General features: G+C 41.2%; 1 protein-coding gene and 6 non-coding genes across 10 annotated transcripts; 2 read left to right on the top strand and 5 right to left on the bottom strand.

The window, feature by feature from the left end:
• Positions 1-723: 723 nt before the first annotated feature.
• On the bottom strand, positions 724-794 carry trnag-gcc (transfer RNA glycine (anticodon GCC)). Its single transcript has one exon. It is a non-coding gene; the product is annotated as a tRNA-Gly (tRNA).
• Positions 795-958: 164 nt separating this feature from the next.
• trnad-guc (transfer RNA aspartic acid (anticodon GUC)) lies at positions 959-1,030 on the top strand. Its single transcript has one exon. It is a non-coding gene; the product is annotated as a tRNA-Asp (tRNA).
• A 211-nt stretch (positions 1,031-1,241) lies between these two features.
• On the bottom strand, positions 1,242-1,312 carry trnag-gcc (transfer RNA glycine (anticodon GCC)). The gene has a single exon. It is a non-coding gene; the product is annotated as a tRNA-Gly (tRNA).
• Positions 1,313-1,572: 260 nt separating this feature from the next.
• On the bottom strand, positions 1,573-1,645 carry trnak-cuu (transfer RNA lysine (anticodon CUU)). The gene has a single exon. It is a non-coding gene; the product is annotated as a tRNA-Lys (tRNA).
• A 429-nt stretch (positions 1,646-2,074) lies between these two features.
• On the bottom strand, positions 2,075-2,147 carry trnam-cau (transfer RNA methionine (anticodon CAU)). Its single transcript has one exon. It is a non-coding gene; the product is annotated as a tRNA-Met (tRNA).
• A 4,280-nt stretch (positions 2,148-6,427) lies between these two features.
• LOC139306602 (N-chimaerin) lies at positions 6,428-22,071 on the bottom strand. 4 transcript variants are annotated; one of them, XM_070930500.1, is made up of 14 exons: positions 21,992-22,071; positions 19,571-19,609; positions 19,374-19,429; positions 16,046-16,077; positions 15,626-15,739; positions 13,877-14,003; positions 13,627-13,788; positions 9,847-9,924; positions 9,032-9,116; positions 8,327-8,500; positions 7,352-7,429; positions 7,119-7,256; positions 6,744-6,849; positions 6,428-6,626 (listed from the first exon to the last, which is right to left on the bottom strand). In XM_070930500.1, the coding sequence occupies exons 1-14, from the start codon at positions 22,008-22,010 to the stop codon at positions 6,455-6,457; spliced, it is 1,380 nt and encodes a 459-aa protein (XP_070786601.1). In that variant the 5' UTR covers positions 22,011-22,071; the 3' UTR covers positions 6,428-6,454. The 4 variants fall into 4 exon arrangements, with proteins under 4 accessions (XP_070786601.1, XP_070786602.1, XP_070786604.1 ...); XM_070930501.1 differs by lacking the exon at positions 9,847-9,924; XM_070930503.1 differs by lacking the exons at positions 13,627-13,788; positions 13,877-14,003; positions 15,626-15,739; ... (2 more) ...; positions 19,571-19,609; positions 21,992-22,071 and adding an exon at positions 10,078-10,197 and having other exon boundaries at positions 9,847-9,981.
• Positions 22,072-22,815: 744 nt separating this feature from the next.
• trnai-aau (transfer RNA isoleucine (anticodon AAU)) lies at positions 22,816-22,889 on the top strand. Its single transcript has one exon. It is a non-coding gene; the product is annotated as a tRNA-Ile (tRNA).

The following is a 22,889-nucleotide window of genomic DNA, read 5'->3' as shown; positions in this document are numbered from 1 at the left end:
TATATTAACGTACATCACCCGTCCCCCCTGCGTTACATTAACGCACCCACCCCCTACTGGACACTTTACCTGGACACTTTACTTTATTCTGGTCACTGCACTGTTGTTATTTATCTTATCTTATCTTATTTTTATTCTTATTCTTATTTTACCTTTTATATTCGACTTATTTGTTATCAAAACAATAGCACCTTCAGAACACAGCAAATTCCTTGTAATGTATGTTACTTGGCAATAAAGAGTTTCTGATTCTTCTGATCTGATTCTGAATTGAGGTGGAATGCTGACGACCCACTGTTGCTGCCACAAAAAAACGCAGAGGTTGCCTAGTAAAAAAGTGGAAAAGACTTTTGAAATGCAGGCGTTGGCCAGTCATATCAGAATCAGAATCAGAATCAGAATTGATTGGCCATTGTTCCCCAGGCTGGGAGACCTGTCCCTTAATGGCCCATTAAGTGTTAAGAAAAAGGTTCACTCAAATGCTAATGATGTGTTTGCACACTAGTTTGCACATTAGTAACAAACATTTTGGGAATATTGTACTGATCCACAGATTTTTGTTTTCCTCAACTGGAAGACAAACCAACACATCTTACAAGACTCAAACTCACGACCTTCAGATTAATAGACATAAAATCCTGAATTTATTTTTATATAATGCACTTGAAAATGAGTCGTTGACCATTACACAATAACAGGTGGTACAATCACAAAAAGGGATATTGCATTGGCCGGGAATCGAACCCGGGCCTCCCGCGTGGCAGGCGAGAATTCTACCACTGAACCACCAATGCTTATATGAAACAAATTTTTACCACTTCGTCAAGGAAGTGCATTAACATATGGAACTATGGTTGTTCTTAATGAGCACATACATCTGCTTTTGCCATTGGGGAGTTTAATCAATGACTGCACTCATGTCACATTGAAAAAGGGGCGTGTCCAAAAGACAAATATCTCCTCGTTAGTATAGTGGTGAGTATCCCCGCCTGTCACGCGGGAGACCGGGGTTCGATTCCCCGACGGGGAGTGCACATTCCTTTTTTTCCCTCCCCTACCGAATCACATCACCTGACCAATGTGTGTCTACTTGTTCATGGATGACAAAAAATAAACAAACAAATAAATATTACAAAACACATGTACCACACCTTGTACTCAGACAGCCTTCAGATTATGGAACATAAAATCCTAAATTTCAGTTGTCAGTCACACAAAATACGGTTGGGACAAAAGTGTGTTGCATTGGCCGGGAATCGAACCCGGGCCTCCCGCGTGGCAGGCGAGAATTCTACCACTGAACCACCAATGCTCACATAAAACTGTTTCCAGCTTGCATCTTTAAGTAGGTTCACATGGTCCATAATCATAATCACAATAAACACAAACACCCACACACAAATGGCAAAAAAAAGAAAGTCATTTGTATAAATGGCTGCCATTCCTCCAAGACCAGTGCTCCTCCAGGAAAGATGCTGGCCGCTACCACTCCTGACAAATGTATCACTCCCTTCAAGTAAGAGGCTGCATATCAGAGAGATTTATTAAAATAAAAAAATTGAAAAGGTTATGCGCCCAACGTGGGGCTCGAACCCACGACCCTGAGATTAAGAGTCTCATGCTCTACCGACTGAGCTAGCCGGGCTTAATGCTATGGAAAAAAACATGTATTTTTATCATGTCTCATTACCTTTTGCTGAGTGTCCTTGTAGTTTCTTGCTCCAGCATATTGATTTATTAATAATAAATGCGTATTTGCATTAGCATTAACTGGTGATACAAGAATAAGCTATGATTCAAGCTAGCGTGTTCCATACATGAGCTGTAATGCAGTAAAGCTACTTGCAAAACGATTTTAATGCAGTACTACTGCCACTACTCACTATAGCATTAGCTGGTGCTACAAGAACAAGCTATGAGTCAAGCAAGCTGTGCCATACATGAGCTGTAATGCAGTAAAGATACTTGAAAAACTATTCTAATGTACAATATTTGACAGGACAAGCAGAGTCATTTTAATCAGGCTCTAATATTTCTGCAATTCAGCATATACATACAGTTGGAGCAAAAGATGTGCCCCGTGTGAGGCTCGAACTCACGACCTTCAGATTATGAGACTGACGCGCTGCCTACTGCGCCAACGAGGCCTGATTCACTATGAAACCGGAAGTCTTTAAATAGCCCCTACAACCATGAGTACAATTGGCTTTTTCCCTGCAACCTATGCTACAACACTGCTAACGGTTACAAAAGTAAAATATAATCTATTCCTCTCATTGTCCACCAGAGGGAGGCAGAGCGCTTCTCGCTCTCACTGCATAAACTGTTGACTCCTGACCTAACGTTACCCTACCGTCCACTGTCCTACCTTCTATTACACTGTACACAAACGTGATATCATTTCTGTAAACGTTTGGACTAAATATACATAACATTCACATTCATATATTTCTATGGAGTTCATGAGAATCACTCTCGAGTTTAACTTACAAATGCGCTCTCTTGAAAATGTAAGCGACCTGCAAAACCATCCTTTTTTTCACATGTGGCTGTGAAAACAGTTGCATCTCCGCCCAGGAGACTAAATAAAAAACACAAACCAGGAAAAACAAAATCGACTGATGTTAATAAGTAAGTAAGTAATAAGTAGCTGACCTGTCCGTAAGCAGTCTGCACTTCATTTCAGTAGCAACATTTTAGCTTTTAAGCTAGCTGCTTGTAAGATACACTGTCAGTGACATTCAACGTATTAGCTAACACACTCAATATAGCTACACTAATAACACACAGACATTTGGATGTAAATAGTTACATCTCCGTTCAAATCCAAGAGAAAATCGGGCTAATGTTAATAAATAAGTAATGAGCAGTTTACGCTTCAGTAGCAACATTTTAGCTTTTTTTTTTAGCTAGCTGCTCGTGCGCCGCAATTGACGTTCAACGTTATCTTAAATTAACTTAGCGAAGACACACAGATTAGCTGTCTTACACACAACTTTACATGGAAAAAAAAACAAAGTCACAACAGCTATATGGTTAATAAACGTTGTGGTACTGGGTTGACAGTAACTCACCTACTGGCCGAAGAAACTTCGCTGATTTGAACGCATTTTCCTCCAACCGTCCTCGGCAAAGCCAGTCAAGATGTCAGGAGCTGCTAAATTTCGTCTGTGGGGTCTGGTTCTTTCACCAAAACATGTCGAAAATATTCTTGGAGCAACCTCGAAGCATACACCTTTCAGGCAATATAACAATAAGCGTTAATAGCTACAATGAAGCCACGTAATCCCTCCATCACCGACCGCGAAGTCACCTCCAGACACCGAGGCGCCTTCAATTAAGCAGCAGCCAATGGAGGAAGGCCAGTCACGAGCTGACATCACGTGGTGCAACCTGTGTCCACATAATATCACTTTGCAGGATCAAGTTTTGTGTGCAAAACATTTCCTCATAAAATATGCCGCAAAATAACATTAAGAGTTGTATTCTGACTTCCACATAATTTAGCTATTTTCTTGAGAAATACCGGATCGTTTGACCTCTTTTGGGCCCTAAAAGTTGTACAAATGACTTTTTAGTGGAACTGCTGACACAGGCAGTGTGTGATGAAGGGTCACAAGTCGACATTGCTTCATTTTGAGGGGTCAGTAGACAGGAACAGCTGGTGTAGGGTCCCTCTGCAACATTACAGTGCCTCTACTGTGTGTGTTCTGAACAAAATTCAAACATGCGCCAACTGAGAGCCATATTTAATAATTTAATTTCACCATGCATAAACCATATAGAAAATACTTTACAGCAATGACAATAATAATAATAAAAAAAAGATTCATTTCATGATGCCAAAAAAAAGCGTCACAGATCACTGAAGGCTCACAAGTTATCAGGTTAGTCTGATGGTAGTTAGTACATCGTTAGATCAACAGGCAGGAATAAACATGAAGTCAACAAAACAGTTAAAATAAAGAACACGTGAAAAACCAAAACATAATCATAATGTTAGAAAAATGCTTTGCACCCAACCCAGTATGGGTGCGCTTGATTTTCACAACCCTAACTCTGTATTTGCTCTGTGAAACGGGTCTTGATGTGTGGTGGGTCGTCACTGCTGTGCAAAATGAAGCGCACTAAGAATAAGTAATCTGTGACCCCCGACAGAAATGGGGGTAAAAGTGAATGAAGAGGGGGTTAAAGTGTGTGTTAGCTGAGGTGGGGGTACATGCAGAACTGTTCTACACCTCCACCCCCTTTATAAATGGCACTAGTTAAAAAAGAAAAATCATGGCAAATACACTCCTTCATATTACAGTATTACATTACGTTGTGTTTCCATAATTAACACTGCTTTCATCACATCAGAGCATGGTCAAAACATTACAGCAAACCTTTCAATATGCACTGTTTAGTCATCTTCACGTATCTGAAAGAAACTTCAATACAATAATTTGTATTTCTGTAAAATCTCATTACACCAGGTTGTCGCTGTCTGCAGACGGCAGAGGTAAAAGAGGGAAAACAGTTAAAAAAGTAAAAATAATGACTCCAACTGGTCTTCTTTACATGTTTAAGCAATATTATTTCTCACAGTTTCACAGTTAGATGACAGCAGACTGAACATGTCGGTGGAGTCACAATATGGCCTCATTGTCAACGAGCACACTGAGCGAGGGAAGCACCAATGCCACTTTAATTGCAAACACTGATACAGAGTAATTAACAAGAGTTTTTCTTTTTTTTTTTTCCTTTGCTTTAATTGTTTGGGAAGAGACAGGATATTAAGATTTCAAATAATCTGGTGTTCAAAAGCCGCTCTTGCCATTGGAGCATGCGTCTGTGTGTCTGAATTATCCCACAGGGCCAATAAAGTTGACTGGCCTTGAAATTGTTAGTGTTGAACTGCATCCTGGCAAGTGATCAAGAATTTCAAATTAGTATTTTGAGCACAAAATCTGCCTGTTAACACTGCTTAATTACAATACTGCTTTTTACAAATGACAAACCAAAGCAAAAACAACATAAAGCACTGTTTCGGAGCCCAGAGGGAGATGTATGTGTGCTCGCTGCAGAGATTTTCCCAAACCTTCCTTTTAAATGGGCCGCATGATGCTGAATTTGTGTGATTTTTTCAAGAGGTTTCCACCTTCAGAGGCAAAGCAGGCCGGTGGAGAAGTGAGACAATGCAGATTTGTTTAAAGACAGTGAGAAAAAAAAAAACATTTTAATTTACAGCTCCATCAGTTCCATTGTTGGATGTAATTATACAACAAGAAAACATTTCGTAAACAAAATCTTAGAATATGATGACATGAAAAAGGGTAAGTGGGCATTGTTTCTTCTATGTTAGCGACTAAAAAGCGACGTCGTTGTTAGTGTAAGATTACTGTATAATTACATTTCAGTCGATGGAGCTGTAAAAGTAAAGAGTTATAAAAGAGGAATGAAAACACAATAGGTCCAAGTCACTTAAGTTCCATTCAGAGGAATTAGTGTTAGCATTACGGGTGAGTGATTCACGTTTTCCATTCATTCGTCATTCATCCAGCTGTCTACTGTACTGAAGTCAGTGCTTCTTTTTCTTCTCTCGAGGAGGGTTAAAGGGATACCTTGACACTACGGGAAACAAAATAATCTCTTACCGCCAGAATCAGAGGAAAACATTGTTCATTACATCGATTACAAAACAGCATTATTGCATTTTTCACTGAAACCACTGGTGACCACTAGGTGACACTTTCTCATAAGCTTGTGGCTGTCAGTATCACTTGGTTTCTGTGGTAAATGTTCCAAACGCTAACCAAAGGTTTTTAAAAGGAAGCTGATTTTTTTTTTACCCCTCAACAGTGAGATCTAAAATAAGTCTGGTGAAGAAAACTAAAAACAGTCAAGAGATCCATTTAAGAAGGAGAAGATATCAACATGAAGATGGGTCACACAGAGTTTCCCCTACATAGACAAAGTAGTGCTGTTGTAATGCTACTATTCATTTCTCCTTATGATAGCCAACATACTTCTCTTGATCAAGGGAGATAATAATAGTTGATTTCTATCAAGTAAGGCTGGAAGATACTGTCCTTCCAAGTATTCAGTGTTCCAGTAATTCATTTTTTTTCTTCTGTAGAAGCTTCAAGTCTGTTGATTGAGTTTGACTTTTTTAATTTTGCTCACGGCTTACATTTAAAATGTAGGGAAACACTGCATCTTTCCATCTAGTTCTTTTTTTTATTCATTACTTCCTTGCAAATAGTTTTTTCCTTCATTGTTCCTTCCATGCACTCCTCACAAAAACAAAAACAGGTAGTGTACTTTTTGTCCTCTCTTGCAGGACATCGGGTATCTTGCATGTTTCTTCTTCATTTTCTTGGAAAAAGTCAACTTCCAACTTTTCACAGGAGGACAAATCCCAATCTGTCCGTCTGTCCTCTCCTCACTGGAAGAATCACTTCCCTCCGCTCTCTCAGAACAACACGTCTTCGTTGGTAATGAGCGTTTCCACCACGAGTCTCTGGTATCGAATGTCGTTGAGCGCCGTCATGGCGTCCAGCTCGGGGGCCCTCATCAGTGTCGGTCCGAAGACGATGCCCAGGTTCTCGCTGGACATGAGGTTGTCCTTCTCATTCTGGGTCACTCTAGATGGAGAGGGGACGGAAAGTAAGTGTAAGTCCTTCTGACCACAAATAAATCTCTTAAACAACGTAGCTCCCACAACTAAAGACATGTGATTAAGTGAAACCGTTGTGTCAGACCTCTTGAGGTGAGCCATGAGGTATCGCAGCGTCTCGCAGTGAGCAGGCGGCAGCAGCTTCAAGGCCTCGTGGACAGACTCCAGACGTTTTTCTGGGTCTGCAATCTCTGCCATACACAAACAAAAATGACAGATTAAAGAAGGTGTTTCAGGAGCTCTAAACATAATCTGTTCACTTAGGTATTGGATCAAAAATCTCATAATAAAATTAAAAGACAAAACACATTTCACCCACATCCTTTTCCTCATTCACAGCATATGCAGGACACATTGTCCTTGCTGCCAAGTGCCTTCAAAGCTCAGCTTGGCTCCCAAACTGTTCCTCCATTCATGCTTGCATCTTATGTAATAAGGTACAGAAAGCGTGAAGACCTACTTGCGGCTTCTATGAAGCGTGGGTGGGCATCATAGGTGATGAGGGGGATAGGCAGCTCTCTGAAGTAGAGTTTGAGGGCTCCGGTGATGATGTTGATGTCCTCGTAAGCATTTGAGGAGATATCGGCCTTCTCTCCATCTGCGGAGCAAATCAGTCCATACGACAAATCAATCACACGATCAAACCTGTTACTTTTAGTGAGAGATTTAAATTATATTAGAAAAAACACTCACCTCTGTCGAAGGCCAGCTTGACATCTTCAATCAACTCACTGAAGCCTGATATTCTGTACAAACCCTCCGACTGAAGACCTGAGACAGGACAAGGAGAGTTGAAGTGAACTTAAAAGATTTCTCTTACAGCTGACACAGCTTTATTTAGTGGCTACAATTTTGAATAATCAATTAAAAACATATTTTAATCAAAAATTCACCAGTTTCTGCTTCTCGATTGAGAATAATTTCTGATTTTATTTGTCTTCTATGATAATAAATTGTTGGTTTGATAAAATAAGACATTTAAAGACTTTGGGCTCTGGGAAAATGTGACAAGCTTTTTTATTTACTTTTCTATGACATGTTTACACTAAAAGATGAATCAGTTAATTGAGAAAGCAATCGCCATGACAGTACCACTAATTACTCAAATGGGCTGATTACTCTGTAGATGAATGCTGATGTACAACAATGTGTTTGTGACTATAGTTTATTTCCTGTTGTGCCAATGGGACAGCTTAAGCAAATGAAACTGAAGGAGATAGATAGAGACAAGAGAAGGAGGAAGTGAAGGTTGATTAGAGGAAATAGACAGAGTGGGGGAGGACGGGTGAACTGCTCTCCTGCTCCAGTCAAGTTCAATCACGTCAAGTCAGGTGTCTTTATTGATTTCACGTATTACTTTCACTCAGGTCTCAAATCATAGTCAATAAAGTCCTGTCTTTGGCAGCTGCCCTATGAGCGCTCACGTCCCACGGGGGAAACATTGTAGCACCCCCCCCCCCCCACATGTGGGAGTAATTCTGCTTGTGTACATCTTTTCACCCTGAGAAGATGACACACACAAACATCTTGCATACACATGCCCGCCTCGTGGGTGTTCTCGCTTTCCCTCTCAGCAAACAATACTTACAAGCTTTTTTTGTCAACATTATATAATCACAGACTCACTCACACACACACACACATATACACACTGTTGCTTTCTCTCACCTCTAGCCTCCAGTTCCTGTATGCACATGTCGACCACCATGGGTCTCTTGGTGTTGTGGGCTTTGACCAGCGTGGTCAGGTCGCAGCTGTACACCTTCTTGACGTGCCGCAGGTCCGGCTGGCAGTCGTTCGGCACAACTTTGGAGCACTGCTTATGGACGTTCAACCCGCAGTCTGACAGAGAAAGACACATGATGTACATCACTTATGTGTCCACTCTTGACCTGAAAACGGCTCTCTAGCATCTTGTGGGGGTGTATTTACATAAATGTCTGCCTGTAGTCCTTTATCCTGCTTTCCGCTCTTCACAGCCAACAGCATTATCAGTATGATGTCATTTTGTGCATAAAGGTCTGATACTTGAAGCTTAATAACTAGATTGGATGGTAAAAGTTGTATTTAAGCGTAGGCGTTGCAGAGGAACAGTTCATCACCCACGCTGACAGTCTGTTCTTTGGCACCAAATTGAATCTTTTAACATTTAAAATCCATGATACACTGAAGATGAGTCAACAGCAAAAGTGACTAACTTTAAGCCTGCTGTCCCAGTTTCGAGTCACGCTCAGCGGAGGAGGCAAAAGGGAGCAGAAATAAAATCTTTTTTTGGGATATTTGTACACAATCAGTCAAGGATTACTGAAAACACTGAGCTTGAGAAAAGTGCATCATACACACAGGATGTGTTTGTTTGTGTGTGTGTGTTACCTGCACACTTGACTCCCTGAGCGATGAGACCCCACATGAAGTTGGCACAGTACTCACACCAGTGGGGGCCTCTGAATGTATGGACCTGGTTAAAGAGAAAAAAATAATTCACAACAGATATTAAAATGAAAACAGACAAATTAATGAACAGAAAAATATATAAATAAGAACAAGGTGAGAAAAACATTCATGCTACCCAGAATGGGTCAAGTAATACCTGAATACCAGCAATAATCTTTATTAGAGTGACAGGAGCTGACAAAAGAATGATGGAGACACAATAGGAGTGCTGAAAGGGCATTTCTAGAAGAATTACAGTTTTTATCTGCTCGTGTTTCATAAATTGGCTCTATATAATGAAATGCTAATAACCTCCATCATATCACAGTGCTCTTTGTGTGTGTGTGTGTGTGCGTCCACATCTCCCTTGAGCTCAGTGCACTGTGGCTCTGACCTTTGTGCTCCTCATTAATGGCTACTTGTAATATGGAAATCTGGGAATGTAAAGTACTAAACAGAAAGCTGAAATGTAAATGCAGAAATGTGTGTGTGTGTGTATCCAAACACTCCGTGCTCTCTGAGGTGAATTTGAATAAGACCCCAAGAGCTGAATCAGCGATTCCGGCATCATTTTAACACACACACACACACACACACACACACACACACACACACACACACACACACACACACACACACACACACACACACACACACACACACACACACACACACACACACACACACACACACACACACACACACACACACACACACAAAACAGGGCTGGATGGAGAAGCAAAGGAGGGGCTCACCTTGAAGTTGTGGACCTTCTCGTATTTAGGCGCCAAGTCGCTCTCCCTCAGGGTGGCCCGCCGCACCAGCGATGTGAGCTGCGAAAGGGCAAAAGATCTGATTGGTTGCCAGAAGGTGGAAGCAGGGGAGGTGGGTTTGGAGGGGGCCGGTGCCCGGTTGAGACGGGTTCCCGAGCCCGTGCTGTGGTCCGAGGTGCTGCTGGAGACCGGCAGGGATGGAATTGAACCAGCGCTGACATTTAAACCGAGAGCTGCTGTGAACAAAGAGCCCTTCTGACCGGCTTCCTTCTCGACTCGCCTGCGTGATTGCTTTTTACCTCTTTTCACGACGTACGACTCTCGGCTCGGCATTGTGGGACCTGTAGTTCTAGTGTGAATTAACTCACACTGGAGGTTTTAAATCAAACACTGGCTCTGTGAACAAAATCTGAATCCCATTAATAAATGCAGTGAGCCAATCAGACTGCCAAGGAATATGAAACCAAAAAGAAAACAAGGAAATACTCTGAGAAAGATTGTGCTAAAAAAAAAGCCCAGAATACTTAACAAAAAACAACAACAACTAGACTCTCAAATCATTTCAAAGCTCCGACTGACAACAACATCCCAAACCGAGGAGCCAACACAGGACCAATCCTGCTGTCTTAGCACCACAAAGATCAGCCAATCAGATCAGCCCTGCATACTGATGGGGCTGCATGGTGCAATTCCAGTTCATAACAAAAAAAACAAAACAAAAGCCAACCAGCCAATAAAAACCTGTCTTGGGATACAGAAAATGTGAAAAAAAGTTCACTAAATATGATTCAATAAATCTTCACTTCTTGAAATGCGAGCCCAGAATCCTTCAAAGCGGACTGATGCGGCAGAATGTGCATTCCTGTCTCCCAGTCTCGTGTAGGTGAGCGCTTCAGCCCACATGGCTCAGCGTGTGTGTGTGTGTGTTAATCCGCTTTCCCCTCTACACACTCGCCAGGCGGAACCAGCGGAGGAGGAGGAGGGAGGTGATAGAGGCGGAGAGCGAGAGAAAGATGACGGAGAGGGAGGGGGGCTACGGTGCAGTAATGGTTGAATTTAACAGGTCACACTGAGAGGAGAATGAGCCAATCAGAATGCCGCGATTCTTGTTGTTCGTCACCAAATCTGCCACCTCAATTGTCCCGGGAGAGAAAGAGAAAGAGAGGGAGCGAAAGAATGAGCAGAGATACAAGCCATTATTTCATTCATTCGTTCACTTTTTGTTCCTCTTTGTTCCGCCTCCCTCTTCTTTTGTCATTTTACCTGCAGCATTGATCCGTTTTTCCTCCCATGTTTCCCAATTTCTCTCATACTTGTCCACTATAAACAATAGCAACTGCTGTAGTCTGGTTTATGTGAGTCTTTTGCTTGAAATTTGAACAGAACAGAATAAACACAACCCCGCGTCCTTATGTGGCTCTTAAATCAAAAGCCCTGGTCATGCATTATCTTAGCTCATTCAAGTAACATTATATAAGAACAGTTTAAGGCTACGTTTTCTCTTGAGAAGTGCACTTTCTGCTTAAGTGCTGCCTCTGGTGGGTTGATGTTTGGATTCGCCTTCTTTGACATTTTTGAGCAAACTGTCAACAAACAAGCAGTGGGACTGCATTTTTATATTTTATATTAAGATACTACAAATCGTGATGAAAGTGGTGACCAACAGATTTTCTTTACCAGCAACCACATATTCAAATTACTAATCTTCATCTCATATGCACAACACAGTGAATATGTATGACTGGTCATGGATATTTCATGACCGGGGTTGGCGGGGTGGAGGGTATTGGGTGGCTAACAAAAGAGCACCTCGATAATAGACACAGACCTATGAAGATGTATCTGCGGTATAACTCCTCATTCTTTATAAGTATATGTGTTATTTTTTCTGTATTTTCAGTCAGATCAAAGGTGTTAAAATCTGGTTACTGCCTTCTCCTCTCACCACAACAATTCCTGTCACCGTCCAGTGAACTCACTTCCAAAACAAGGCCTTAAAAATTAAAATTTAAAAAGTCATCACCAGAACCACGTCTTTATTGCTATCACGGGGGCCATAAAACTGCATTTAAGCCACAATGAAAAAGGTAATACACTGGATGAACGTATGAAATATGGATTTCTCGAGTGTTTGTCTTCCCTACAGAGAGCCACCTCTGGTCTCAATGTCACAGTCGCACTGCTTTGTCTGCAAATCCATCCAATTATGAAAGCACACACGTATACAGGACCACCGCCATTACACACACACACACACACACACACAGACGCACAGAGTGATTTATGAGGTGCAGCATAGGTGGTCATGCACTGCAGGTCATACAAGGCCTCAGGAGGCTCAGTACTGGTGTAGCAGATAAACGCATTGCACACACTACACCTACTTTGTTATGAGCCTGTTGGTGAGGTGTGTGTGTGTGTGTGTGTGTTTTAACTGGTCTGTATTACACTTGTTTGTATACACGAGTCTAATGGTTTTACAGCAGCTGTCTGAATGGATCTTCATCTCTGCCTCACTGTCATGCGTCCACCTGCATGAAACACACGGCTGCAGAGCTGAAACTTACATTAAATGCTTGCCAGTGATTAGCATCTGAGCTAGCTCCTGCTTCATACAGAAACCTCACATTTCCAGATTTTGTCACGTCTGTTTTAAAAGCTCCACCGATAAAAAAAAGTTTGTCTGTCCTCTGGGTTAAAAACTAAACACAGGAAACAAACGAATTATCTCACAGCTGAATGGAAACTAACGAGCCAACAACAAACTGAATACTTAGTAGACAGATTTTGGGAGATAGCAGGTTTCTGCAGGCAAACTGCTGTTATGTAATTTTACTGCAGAGCCCTTGGCTGGAGGCCATCTCTCCTCTGCATCCATCCACCTCCTCCTCCTTCTTCTTCTCCTTCTTTCACCATGTTCCTCAACTCTCATCCCTCCATCTTAGTACTGTACACACAGCAACTTTCCTTACCTTCACCCATACTGTAACTCTCTGCAGGGTTTCACTTTCACAAGCCCTCATTTTTTATGCATCTATGATTGTTTGATACTTTATACAACATTGTGAAAATATTATGACGGTATATATTATTTATTTATAGATTTACGTAACCTTTATCCTGGCATGTAAGGTCTAATGACAGAGCTGAAACAGACATTTATGACATTTCCTACGTCAGGATTTAGGCGCATTCATTTAAAGATGCAAATCCAGGCCAAACGTCTTCATCTCTCATGCTTTCTCTGGATCAATCCATCCTAAAAACCAGGGCTCATCTCAGTATTCCTACACTTTTGGCACTGTCAATTTCTGTGCTTATCACTGATCTCAGTTTTGAGATATGACGCCCAGTCATAGACACTTGATGAATGATTCAATGAGTCTGAGAATGGTTCATTTTAAAGGCTAATTTCAGACTGTTGCTTCCTAAAGGGGATATTCTATCTGGAGCCAAAATATTTTGTGCCAACACTACTCCATTTCTCATTCAAACCAACTCCCAAAACCCCCCTTCACTTCAGTTTGCCAAAACATTCGTTAATTGGAGGATGAGATTGGCCAGAGTTCCAACATAGCTTCTATTTCAAAAATCCATATTTCTTGCAGAGAGTGATGAGTTTTGAAGATATTGATTGATATTCACTGTGATTGCTGCTTAATGTTTATTAATATGCAGCCTCTAAATGCTACGCTATGTCACTCTTTAGCTGAAGATGCTTCCTCTGAATGACAATCAACATGCTCGTGTGTTTGTCCTCACCCTCTCCTCAGCATTATGGTCGTCTTTGGCCGGAGCGGGTCCATCTGGGGCCTCCGGGCTGAGCGGCAGGTGTTTTTTCAGGGTGGGCTCCTGGTTCAGGGTGGTGTAGCCCACGTGTTCATAGATTGGGTTTATGGTCATCTTAGCGATATACTCCGCTGCCTGACAGAAAAAAAAAAAAGTACTGTAAATATTTAGCTGCAGGTTTATAATTATATCAGGGAAGAGTGAGGGACAGATGAACACACACCTTTGTCTCAATGTAGAGTGTGATGAGGCCGTCTGTGACCAGGTCGTGGATGGACTCGAACCTCTTCTCTCCGACAAAGTGCTTCCCGTCATGGTAGAGACGGAAGTTTCTTGTCTGGTTCCCAAACCTAGAAGGAACGGAGGAGGGAGCTTTAGCTTTAGTACTGTCGAGCAGCGAAAAGTTTACGTCAAAACTTTGGGAGTTTTGTTCAGTAAGAGGCCAAGTAGGCAATAATCAGTCATTCTGGCTTCTTCTATTATTTATACATAATCTTCAAACTGTGGCTGGTTTTCAACCACAGACAGAGGAGACACACTTATCTGCAATAGGCACAATTCACCAGCATCTGGGTTGGACCATTAATGCCCTAAAATCTTAGTTACACTTATTGTTCAAGCAAAAACACAACAAAAAAGAGGCTTCATCATAAACAAACATACTGACATTCCCTCTCTTTATACACAGAAATAAAGCAGCCTTTTACTAAGATAATACAGAGTCAAAAAATGGCACAAACTCTAAGCGACAGAGATGTGACAGACAGACCCTGAACTGGGCCAGCAAATTATCTGCTCCTCAGTGGATCACAATGAAACCACCGCGAGATACAACAGCACCGTTTGATCATTAACCCAAAATCCAACCTTTCCTTTTCTGCCGACCCAGAGCGGAACACCAGTTTATGAAGGGGTATTTATGGAAGGTAATTATAACCACAGGGACGGGAGAGGCAGTGGAAGAGAGGGAAGCGTGCGCAGGTGGAAGAACGACATGACTATGAATAGAGCAAACTGACCCAAAACCAAATTCAAATTATGCCATGCACCCATTTAAAAGTGTGACACCTACTCTGAGAAAATATCAAATGACTACTGACACTTTCAACTTCTACAACATCGATCCTCCACACAACTGAATTCAGACAATTTTGATTTCCAGATGAACATTTTGTAGCCTGATTAGGGACAGCTTCCACAAACTACCACTCCCTCACACGTTCATCTCTCCTCTTGAAGAAAGGCTGAGCGGAGGACGGCATGTGGAGCCATGTGAGTTTAGAGATGAGCGCCTCTGAGCAGCTTACAGCTCAACTGCTGCCTTTAAACCCTCACACCTCACAGCACCTGGAGTGTGAACACACGATCAGACATGCTCAACATTCACACAGCTTCTCTTTTTCTTGCCTTGTCACACAAATACGTGCAGGCGTAGACAAGGAGGACAAACACCAGTTCCTACAGGGTGTCTCAGGGGATTCACACAGAAAACATACTGTTCAGGCACTTCTCCAAGTGAGGGAAAATATCTTATGTTATCTTTTTTGGAAATATCTGAAGTTATCTTTTTTGGCTTACTTGCTAAATAAAAACAAACAAACCATAACATTACATAGCTCATTCCTCCATGGACCCAGAAATATTCAAATATTTAATCAACAAAAAGAATAGGTTAGGTGTCTTAATAAACGTCTGGTTAGGTTGACAGGAAAAAACTCTGCTGCATTGTCACCTAACAAGTTCCTTGGCACACATTACTGTAATTTGTCAGCTATGTAAAAATGTTGTATTCAGGATTGAATACTTCTAATCCAGACTTTCTGTTTTTCTAGTTGTAGTGGTTCATTTTCTAATAAACGCACAGGAATCCCTGTTCGAGCACTTAAGCTATCCACTGGCAAGACTGAGCTCACATTTGTTCTCGATTGTCTGCGTCTCCCTAAATTAGCTTAGCGCACAGACACAAACATACCTTAGAGCCAGCGTGTACGTGCCTGGCTGTCTCTGACTCTCTCTGATGAGGTAGCTGCCTTCGGCCTGACTCAGTAACTGGTCGGCCTCTTCTCTGGAGATCATCCCATGGTACCTGGACATAAAAACAGCAAAATAATAGGTCAGGATTTCTTATATCACAACACCTTTTCACCACAACGTTTTGAATTTTGAATTGGCAAGGTTAATGCTTGGTGTTACATGGCTGTAATGTCCAAGAAATACTTCCTCCACAAATCATGTTTTTATGTATGTGGGAAACTTTAATTAAATGGTGAAATAAATCATGGCAGGAGCTGTAAAAGGTAGGTGGAGGTGGATTTCAAACCATCCTCACTGTTGGAGATGAAACGAGGGAATGTGCCACATATAAATGACAGATAAGTGAAGGCCAACTTACTCTCTTCCATAGTATTTAGGTCGGTTGATCACCTGCAGGTAAAAGAAAAACATGCAGTCTGTAAAACACTAAAAAGGCACAGGTTGTTAGATGACATATGGCACTCACAAAAATAAATATAGTGTGTCAATAAAGTGTGTAAAAAGCCACTGGCTCCAAAACTGTGTGTTCTTGCTGAATATTTTCCCAGACTTTGGAACATTTTTCGGGACTTGAATGTAAAGCTCGGTGCGTAACCGGTGTGTGCACGAGTTCATGAGTGTGTGGGCGCAGAGAATATTGCACGAGTCAGATAAAAAGCTGAGCATTCTGTTGTTCTCAACAAAACTGCTGTCGAGCCAATAAATCAACAAAGACCCAACAAACGGCGCTGAATATTAACTTGGATGCTCTGTCGTTTGTGTGTGTATGAAAGACAGGAAGAGAGGAGAGTATATAGATATGGAGGTACAGGGGCAGTACTTTTATACTACACATTTCAGCATGTAAGACACATTTTGCCTTGTATGTGCAGAATGCAAAAGTCAGAGTCAAAGTTGGGCCAATCGTGATGGTGGATGTACACAGAGGAGGTATGTTAGCTTATTCTCTTATCAGCCATGCATGTGCACCTCTGGACACCTACCAAAACTGCTCTGAGGCCTGTCAGCAAGCCATGCATGGAGCGGACAGGCTAATACCCATTACTAATGCTCAATAGACATCCTTGACTGCACATTACAGAGTGCTGAGCTCTGAGCTCTGGGAGGGAATACGCTGTTTGGAAGAGAAACACATCTCCTTTGCATAAACAGTGAATGAAATGATGAAATAAATTGGGACAGAGTGAAATGTTTACCTGGCAGAGGCTGGAATCACACATGTGGAACAATTATGTAAAAAGTTTTTGCAAATTCACTGCCTTTAAGTTTCTGAACATCCTATATTACGCTAGCAGATAATATAAAAAGCATGAACCACTCCAAAACACTGAACAGTGATTGGGAGGCAGCAGAGAAAAGGCAAACTATTATTACTCAGGATTATGGACAAACTGAAACTAGAATGAACTCAGATTCACAAACCTATTGCACTCGTTGACAAAGAGAGGCTTTGCATGAAGCTTAGTCCCAAATCTCAAACGTTATTTACACCTTGAGGCCGGATCAATGGGTTCAATGAAACGTGTGCTGAGGAAATAATTTATGAGGCAAATTCCATATAAATTCCAACATTTGCAATTTCAACAAAGTAAAAAAAGCCAGAGCCAGAAGTGAGGTCTTCAACTTGCTCATTTTGTCCGGTCAACCATCCAAACTCCAAATATATTCATAAAACAAAGAAAAGCTCACATTTAATAAGCTGGAGGATGTGGATGTTTGGCATTTTTGCTTGATGAGCAACTGATTATCTCAATTGTTGTCCATTAATTTTCGATGAAGACTCATTAGTCGATAAATCAACTGATTGTTTCAGCTACTGCTAATTATTCCTTTCTTATATTTGTAAATGAGTGCATTGCTTTACTCACTATTAATAATAATGTCACCCGAGGAAGGACAGTTACGTCACCCCGACATGCCACAAATTAAAAAGTACCAGCCATCGATAAGTAAGTGCTTATTGGTGCATCATTAAATCACATATGGCTGAAGTCCCAGCAGACGAAATGGGGCTGGCGGTAGCGGGGGGCTCCTCCACTCCGTCTGTCTGCGGATTTTATAACTGGGTCAGCACCGACTACCTGACCAGGCCAGGGCATCAAAGCCAACAGCTGTTCATTTAGCATCACACACACACACACACACACACACACACACACACACACACACACACACACACACACACACACACACACACACACACACACACACACACACACACCCTAACATCCACCCACTCACCCACCAGGCCCTACTACAGACTACTTTTACAGATTAACACACATAAAAACACCAGGCCCAATCCCTTATCTTTAATCCCCTTTGGATTCCCCCAAACTTTGCTGTCCCCCCACACACACACACACGCAAACACACACATCTGGTGGCTGCCTCCCCTGTGGGCAGACGTGTTGGTGCATGGCATTGGGTGGACATCAGCAACGTGTAGTACCACCTGGCTGCCCTCGGCTAGGACAGAGCCTCCACTTATCCGTATAAAGTGAACATAAAGATGCTTAAATTCATGTTATTTTGATCAGAAATAAAAGCCCAACACTTAATTGGATGCTTGTTTAAGGTCACCAAATTTTGTACAGCTCTTTGTCTTTCTCTCTTCATTCCTGTTAAAGTTGTCCCTCTGCTAATACCTACTGATGCCAATATAACAGGAAGTGATTGGTCCTAAAAATAAAAGTACAGTAAAACGCTGATATACTGTTGGCGTTCCTTTCACAACACTAAAGGTACTTTTACCAGCATGAAATAAATCACGCAGTGTTTTACATTTTTAAAGCATGGATGCCGCCTTAACAGATGCCTTCCCTGAAGACAATGGACTGGTGAACTACAGCAAAAAAAATCAGCCCTGCTACAAGCTGAGTCAGCGAGTACAGTACACACACACACACACACACACACACACACACACACACACACACACACACACACACACACACACACACACACACACACACACACACACACACACACAAGACACACTTGGAAATGTTCAGCTTGCTCGAGGCTTGATGCATACCATTATTGTTTCAGTTGGTAATGATCACATTTACCTGCTGTTGAAATCAAGAGCAGAAGATACAAGGTACCCAACTACCTGCTGACCTCCTTAGGGCCATCTCTGATGACATACTGCACCTGTGCTCAAATCTCCTGTTTCACATTCAAGTGTTAAGCCAAATAGCACAATGGATTGCTGCTACTGCATGCAAAGTGGCAGCACATCCATGATGGACATTTTTAGGCTTCATCATCTGTGATCTCGGGCACCTCCTTTAAATCTACAGAACCTTTACTCTGCAAATTGAGTTTCCAAGAAAAGCGATATTTCTGAACAGTAGTACCATATTCCACTGTATTCCATAACGGATATTAAAACCTAACCTACATAATCATGACTAGGTGCAGTGTCTACTTGGAAAATTAGGCTTTTTAATTCATATATATGAAATATAACAATATTGATTTTTCTGCTTGCTCAATGATGCAGAATAGGCCGTTGCTTGTTGAAGAGAGTGACGTTTGTCTTTGCAGACCAACTGAGACTGAGACAGGATAGTTGTTCTAAATCTTGGGCAATGTCTCATGTCTGTACAGTTGATTTATTTATGCTACTTAGCAGCAATATCAGTGGCTGGCTGGCTGACTATTAGGATGTGTGCTCTCACCTCACAGGTGCATGTGAGTCTGCGTGGGTGAGGTGCCTCCTGCTGGAGCTGGTACACTGTGGCAAAACATACAAGGCACCATCAGCAAAAGGCATGTTGTCACCATTAAGAAACGCTTGAGACAAAGAATGAGAGTATATGTTACTTATATTACCACATAATACTTTAATTAAGTTAAATGTTCCACCAATACTTACAATAAGACTTCCACACAGGTGGCCTGTATTCATCATGGTCTGGGGATAGAAAAAGTACAGTCAGCTGCAATGTTACTGAAACTTAATTTGCTTTGCTACAGCGCCCCCAGGTGGACAAAACATGATAATGACCAGTGCTGATTCATCTGCCTGTTCTACATCTCAATTTTGATATGAACCACCAAGAGGATGAGATCAGAATTCTCTCATTTCATTTCATTTCGACTTTTGTGTGCACGGGGAGCTTAATGTATCATCAAAAACATTTCACTTATCATGGATGAACAGTTGTAGCTGGACAGAGAAAACACTGAAACTTCTAAACAAAGTGTTGTAGTTTTATTAATGCCATTGCCAAATAAACATGATAAATAAACAGTTAAAAAATGTTCTCACACTGACAGCATGACACATGAAGTTAAGGCTTTCAGCTACTTTTTTTTCTTCAGTTTGTGTGCAATCACCTTGGGACATCAGACTGATAGATGATGTTGTTTTCCAGAACAAAAACCTCACTGAGTATAAATGGTGACTAAGTGGCTTACTAAATAAATAAATCTACTCTGTTAAGTGTAAACCGCTGTGAAAGATTAATTTAAATTGCTTTGCAGAAACGGAATGAAATGTGAATGAGCTCTCAGTGTGATGTTTATCTTTCTTACACTTAACTTTTGCTGTCACCCCCTCCGGCCCACCCGAGTAAAATGACTTGTAGATGATATCAACACTATAGCAGTGTTTCCTTGTTGCTTGCTCAACTGTTGCAGACCATAAACACCACTGACATTAATATTAGATTAAGTGTGACTTCATGCAACATCAGACGAGACGAAGAACTGAAATATTTTCAGCCCCAAGCACTTAATTGGAGTTTGGCTGAACTCTGCAGTAGCTACTCAACATTTCTACAGAAAACCCCACACTGTGATTACTGTGTAATCCTTTCAGGTTCAAATTCTGTGCTGTGCACATTTATTCAGTGACTCATAATGTGAATCAACTGTGCAAATTCCCAGCAGTGGTGCAAAACTCCATTTGGAATCAGCCAAAGAGAAAAACTTTGTTTCAGAACTAAATTTGCTCCACTTGCACATTAAAAAAATCAGTAGGAAATAAACTCATTTGGATGATGGAAATGAATATGCATCTTAAGACCCTGCTGTCCTTTGGCCAGCATCTTGCAAGTTCAGGCATAATGCTGTCTTCCATCTTCTGTGCATGGGTAAAACTAACAGCCTGTTTCCTGTGTCAGTGTACTCTGTGTTCACTGAACAAGCCTTATCTATTCAACACTCGTCGTCCCGGTATCCTGTCTTCAAAATAACTCCAAATCCTCCCCGGGCGAGCGTCTCAACCTCTTTCTCAAGGCAACGCACCTTCACAGACAGACACACTCACAAGAAAGCAGACACAACATATCGACTGCTGACAACTCACAGTGTCTACAACAGGGGTGGAAAGAAATTAAATTCTGTGCTTTTACTGAAGAACTGCAAAGACAATTGTGATGCATTGGTGCTGTAGTTGAGTATTTCTATTTCTGTGAGACTTGTTGCCACACTACATTTCAAAAGAGAAATATTGTACTTTTTTTCTGACAACTGCAATTTCTAGTCACTTTGCAAATTAATGTTTAACATAAAAGCTTACCAAAATATAATGCCACACTTTTATACCATTCAACAGGAAATAAAGACAAATGTTAGACCTAGCACCACCTAGACTACATACAACTTTAAATACTCACTTACTAGAATACTTAAAACATGCTGTTTTACTTTAAATAGCCTTGTTTGGTCACTTCTGGTCAACAATAACCAACTATATTATATAAATGGTGAAAAAAAGTATTCAGATCCTTTACCTAAGAATCGAAACGTGGAAATACAACAATATAAAACGATTAAAAGTAAATATCCTGCATTCAAAATGTTGTCTAAGTAAACGTACATTATCAGCAATCTGTATCAAAAGTATTCATTATGTAGCATAGGGAGCCCTTTCAGTGTTTATAGTGATATTGTATTAATTATTATAGCTAATGCATTCAAGGTTTAATGTTGTAGCAGATCAAGGTAAAGCCTTAACCTGCAAATAACCAGTAACTAATAAATGTAGTGGAGTAAGAAGTTCAATATTTTGTATAAAGTCGCACTTAATGGAAATACTCAAGTATACAAGTGCTTCAAAATGGTACATAAGTATAGTACTTGAATAAATAGACTTAAATAGCTCCCTGGCTATTTGATCCACAAGATTTTCTTCTCCCAAATTTACCAAAATACATTAGAGAAAGCAGTAGTAAATAGTGAAATTATGGCTGACCACATTGGTCAGTAGACCAGCCACAACCAAGCAAAACACAAAAACAAACATACCATAAACACACTCAGATAAAACAAAGGCCGAGATGCTGCTTACCAAAGACATTTAGGGCCATCTTGATTCTGTGATATGATGATGATGATGATGAACAATTAACCAGCAGATCCAAATTTCCAGCAAAACGGACCCACTCAGTTTAAATCCTGAAAGAGAGCAGGCAGAAGAGAATGAGGGACGAGCATTCAGCCACGGACTGTGGTGAGCTACCCTGGCTAAAGTGAAAACAGCTGAGTAACGACAAACAATAAATGACCAAGCTCAAATTATAAGAGAGCTAGCGTTAGCGGATTCGGTCAGCGTTACTTTAGTTGGCGGGCTGAAGCGAGCACAAACCGGACAAGACTAATGTTTTTTACATTACACTGAAAAGAAAACATTTGCTTTGTAACACAAATTTAAGTGCGCCGACTACGGCGGCACAACAGTGTGAAATTATACACTGGTTTATTAATCTAACGGTTAGCTAATAATACTCACATTCACATCCATTCTACATTGTGGTCGCCATCTTGCTGCGTCACGTGAGCAGTCTCGCCCTCTCTCCGGGGTAACTATGGCAACGGACTTTGCTGATGCTACTACTTGACAAGAAAGACGATTCATCATTGCCGATTTAAAGTTTGCTTTTTTTGTACAATACAGTTAATTTAAGTTGTGTTACATTGTGTCCTAGCTCTTGTAACAGGCAACGTGTGTGAACGTTTGGTATTTAAAAGTGAACTCGCTAGCGAAGTTACCTAAGCGGGCATGTTTACCCGGGTCACTTTTTCGCCTTCTCTTGGTAACAAGCTGGCTGCACCAAAAATAATAAAACAGCATTATTTATTAATAAAACTGAATGTTTTTTTCTGTGAGCTCATGGCCGGTTAGCTCAGTTGGTTAGAGCGTGGTGCTAATAACGCCAAGGTCGCGGGTTCGATCCCCGTACGGGCCA

This window comes from Enoplosus armatus, chromosome 24 (genome assembly GCF_043641665.1).
Source record: "Enoplosus armatus isolate fEnoArm2 chromosome 24, fEnoArm2.hap1, whole genome shotgun sequence".
Classification (NCBI taxonomy): Eukaryota; Metazoa; Chordata; class Actinopteri; order Centrarchiformes; family Enoplosidae; genus Enoplosus; species Enoplosus armatus.
This window is presented reverse-complemented; position numbering and strand designations above follow the sequence as displayed.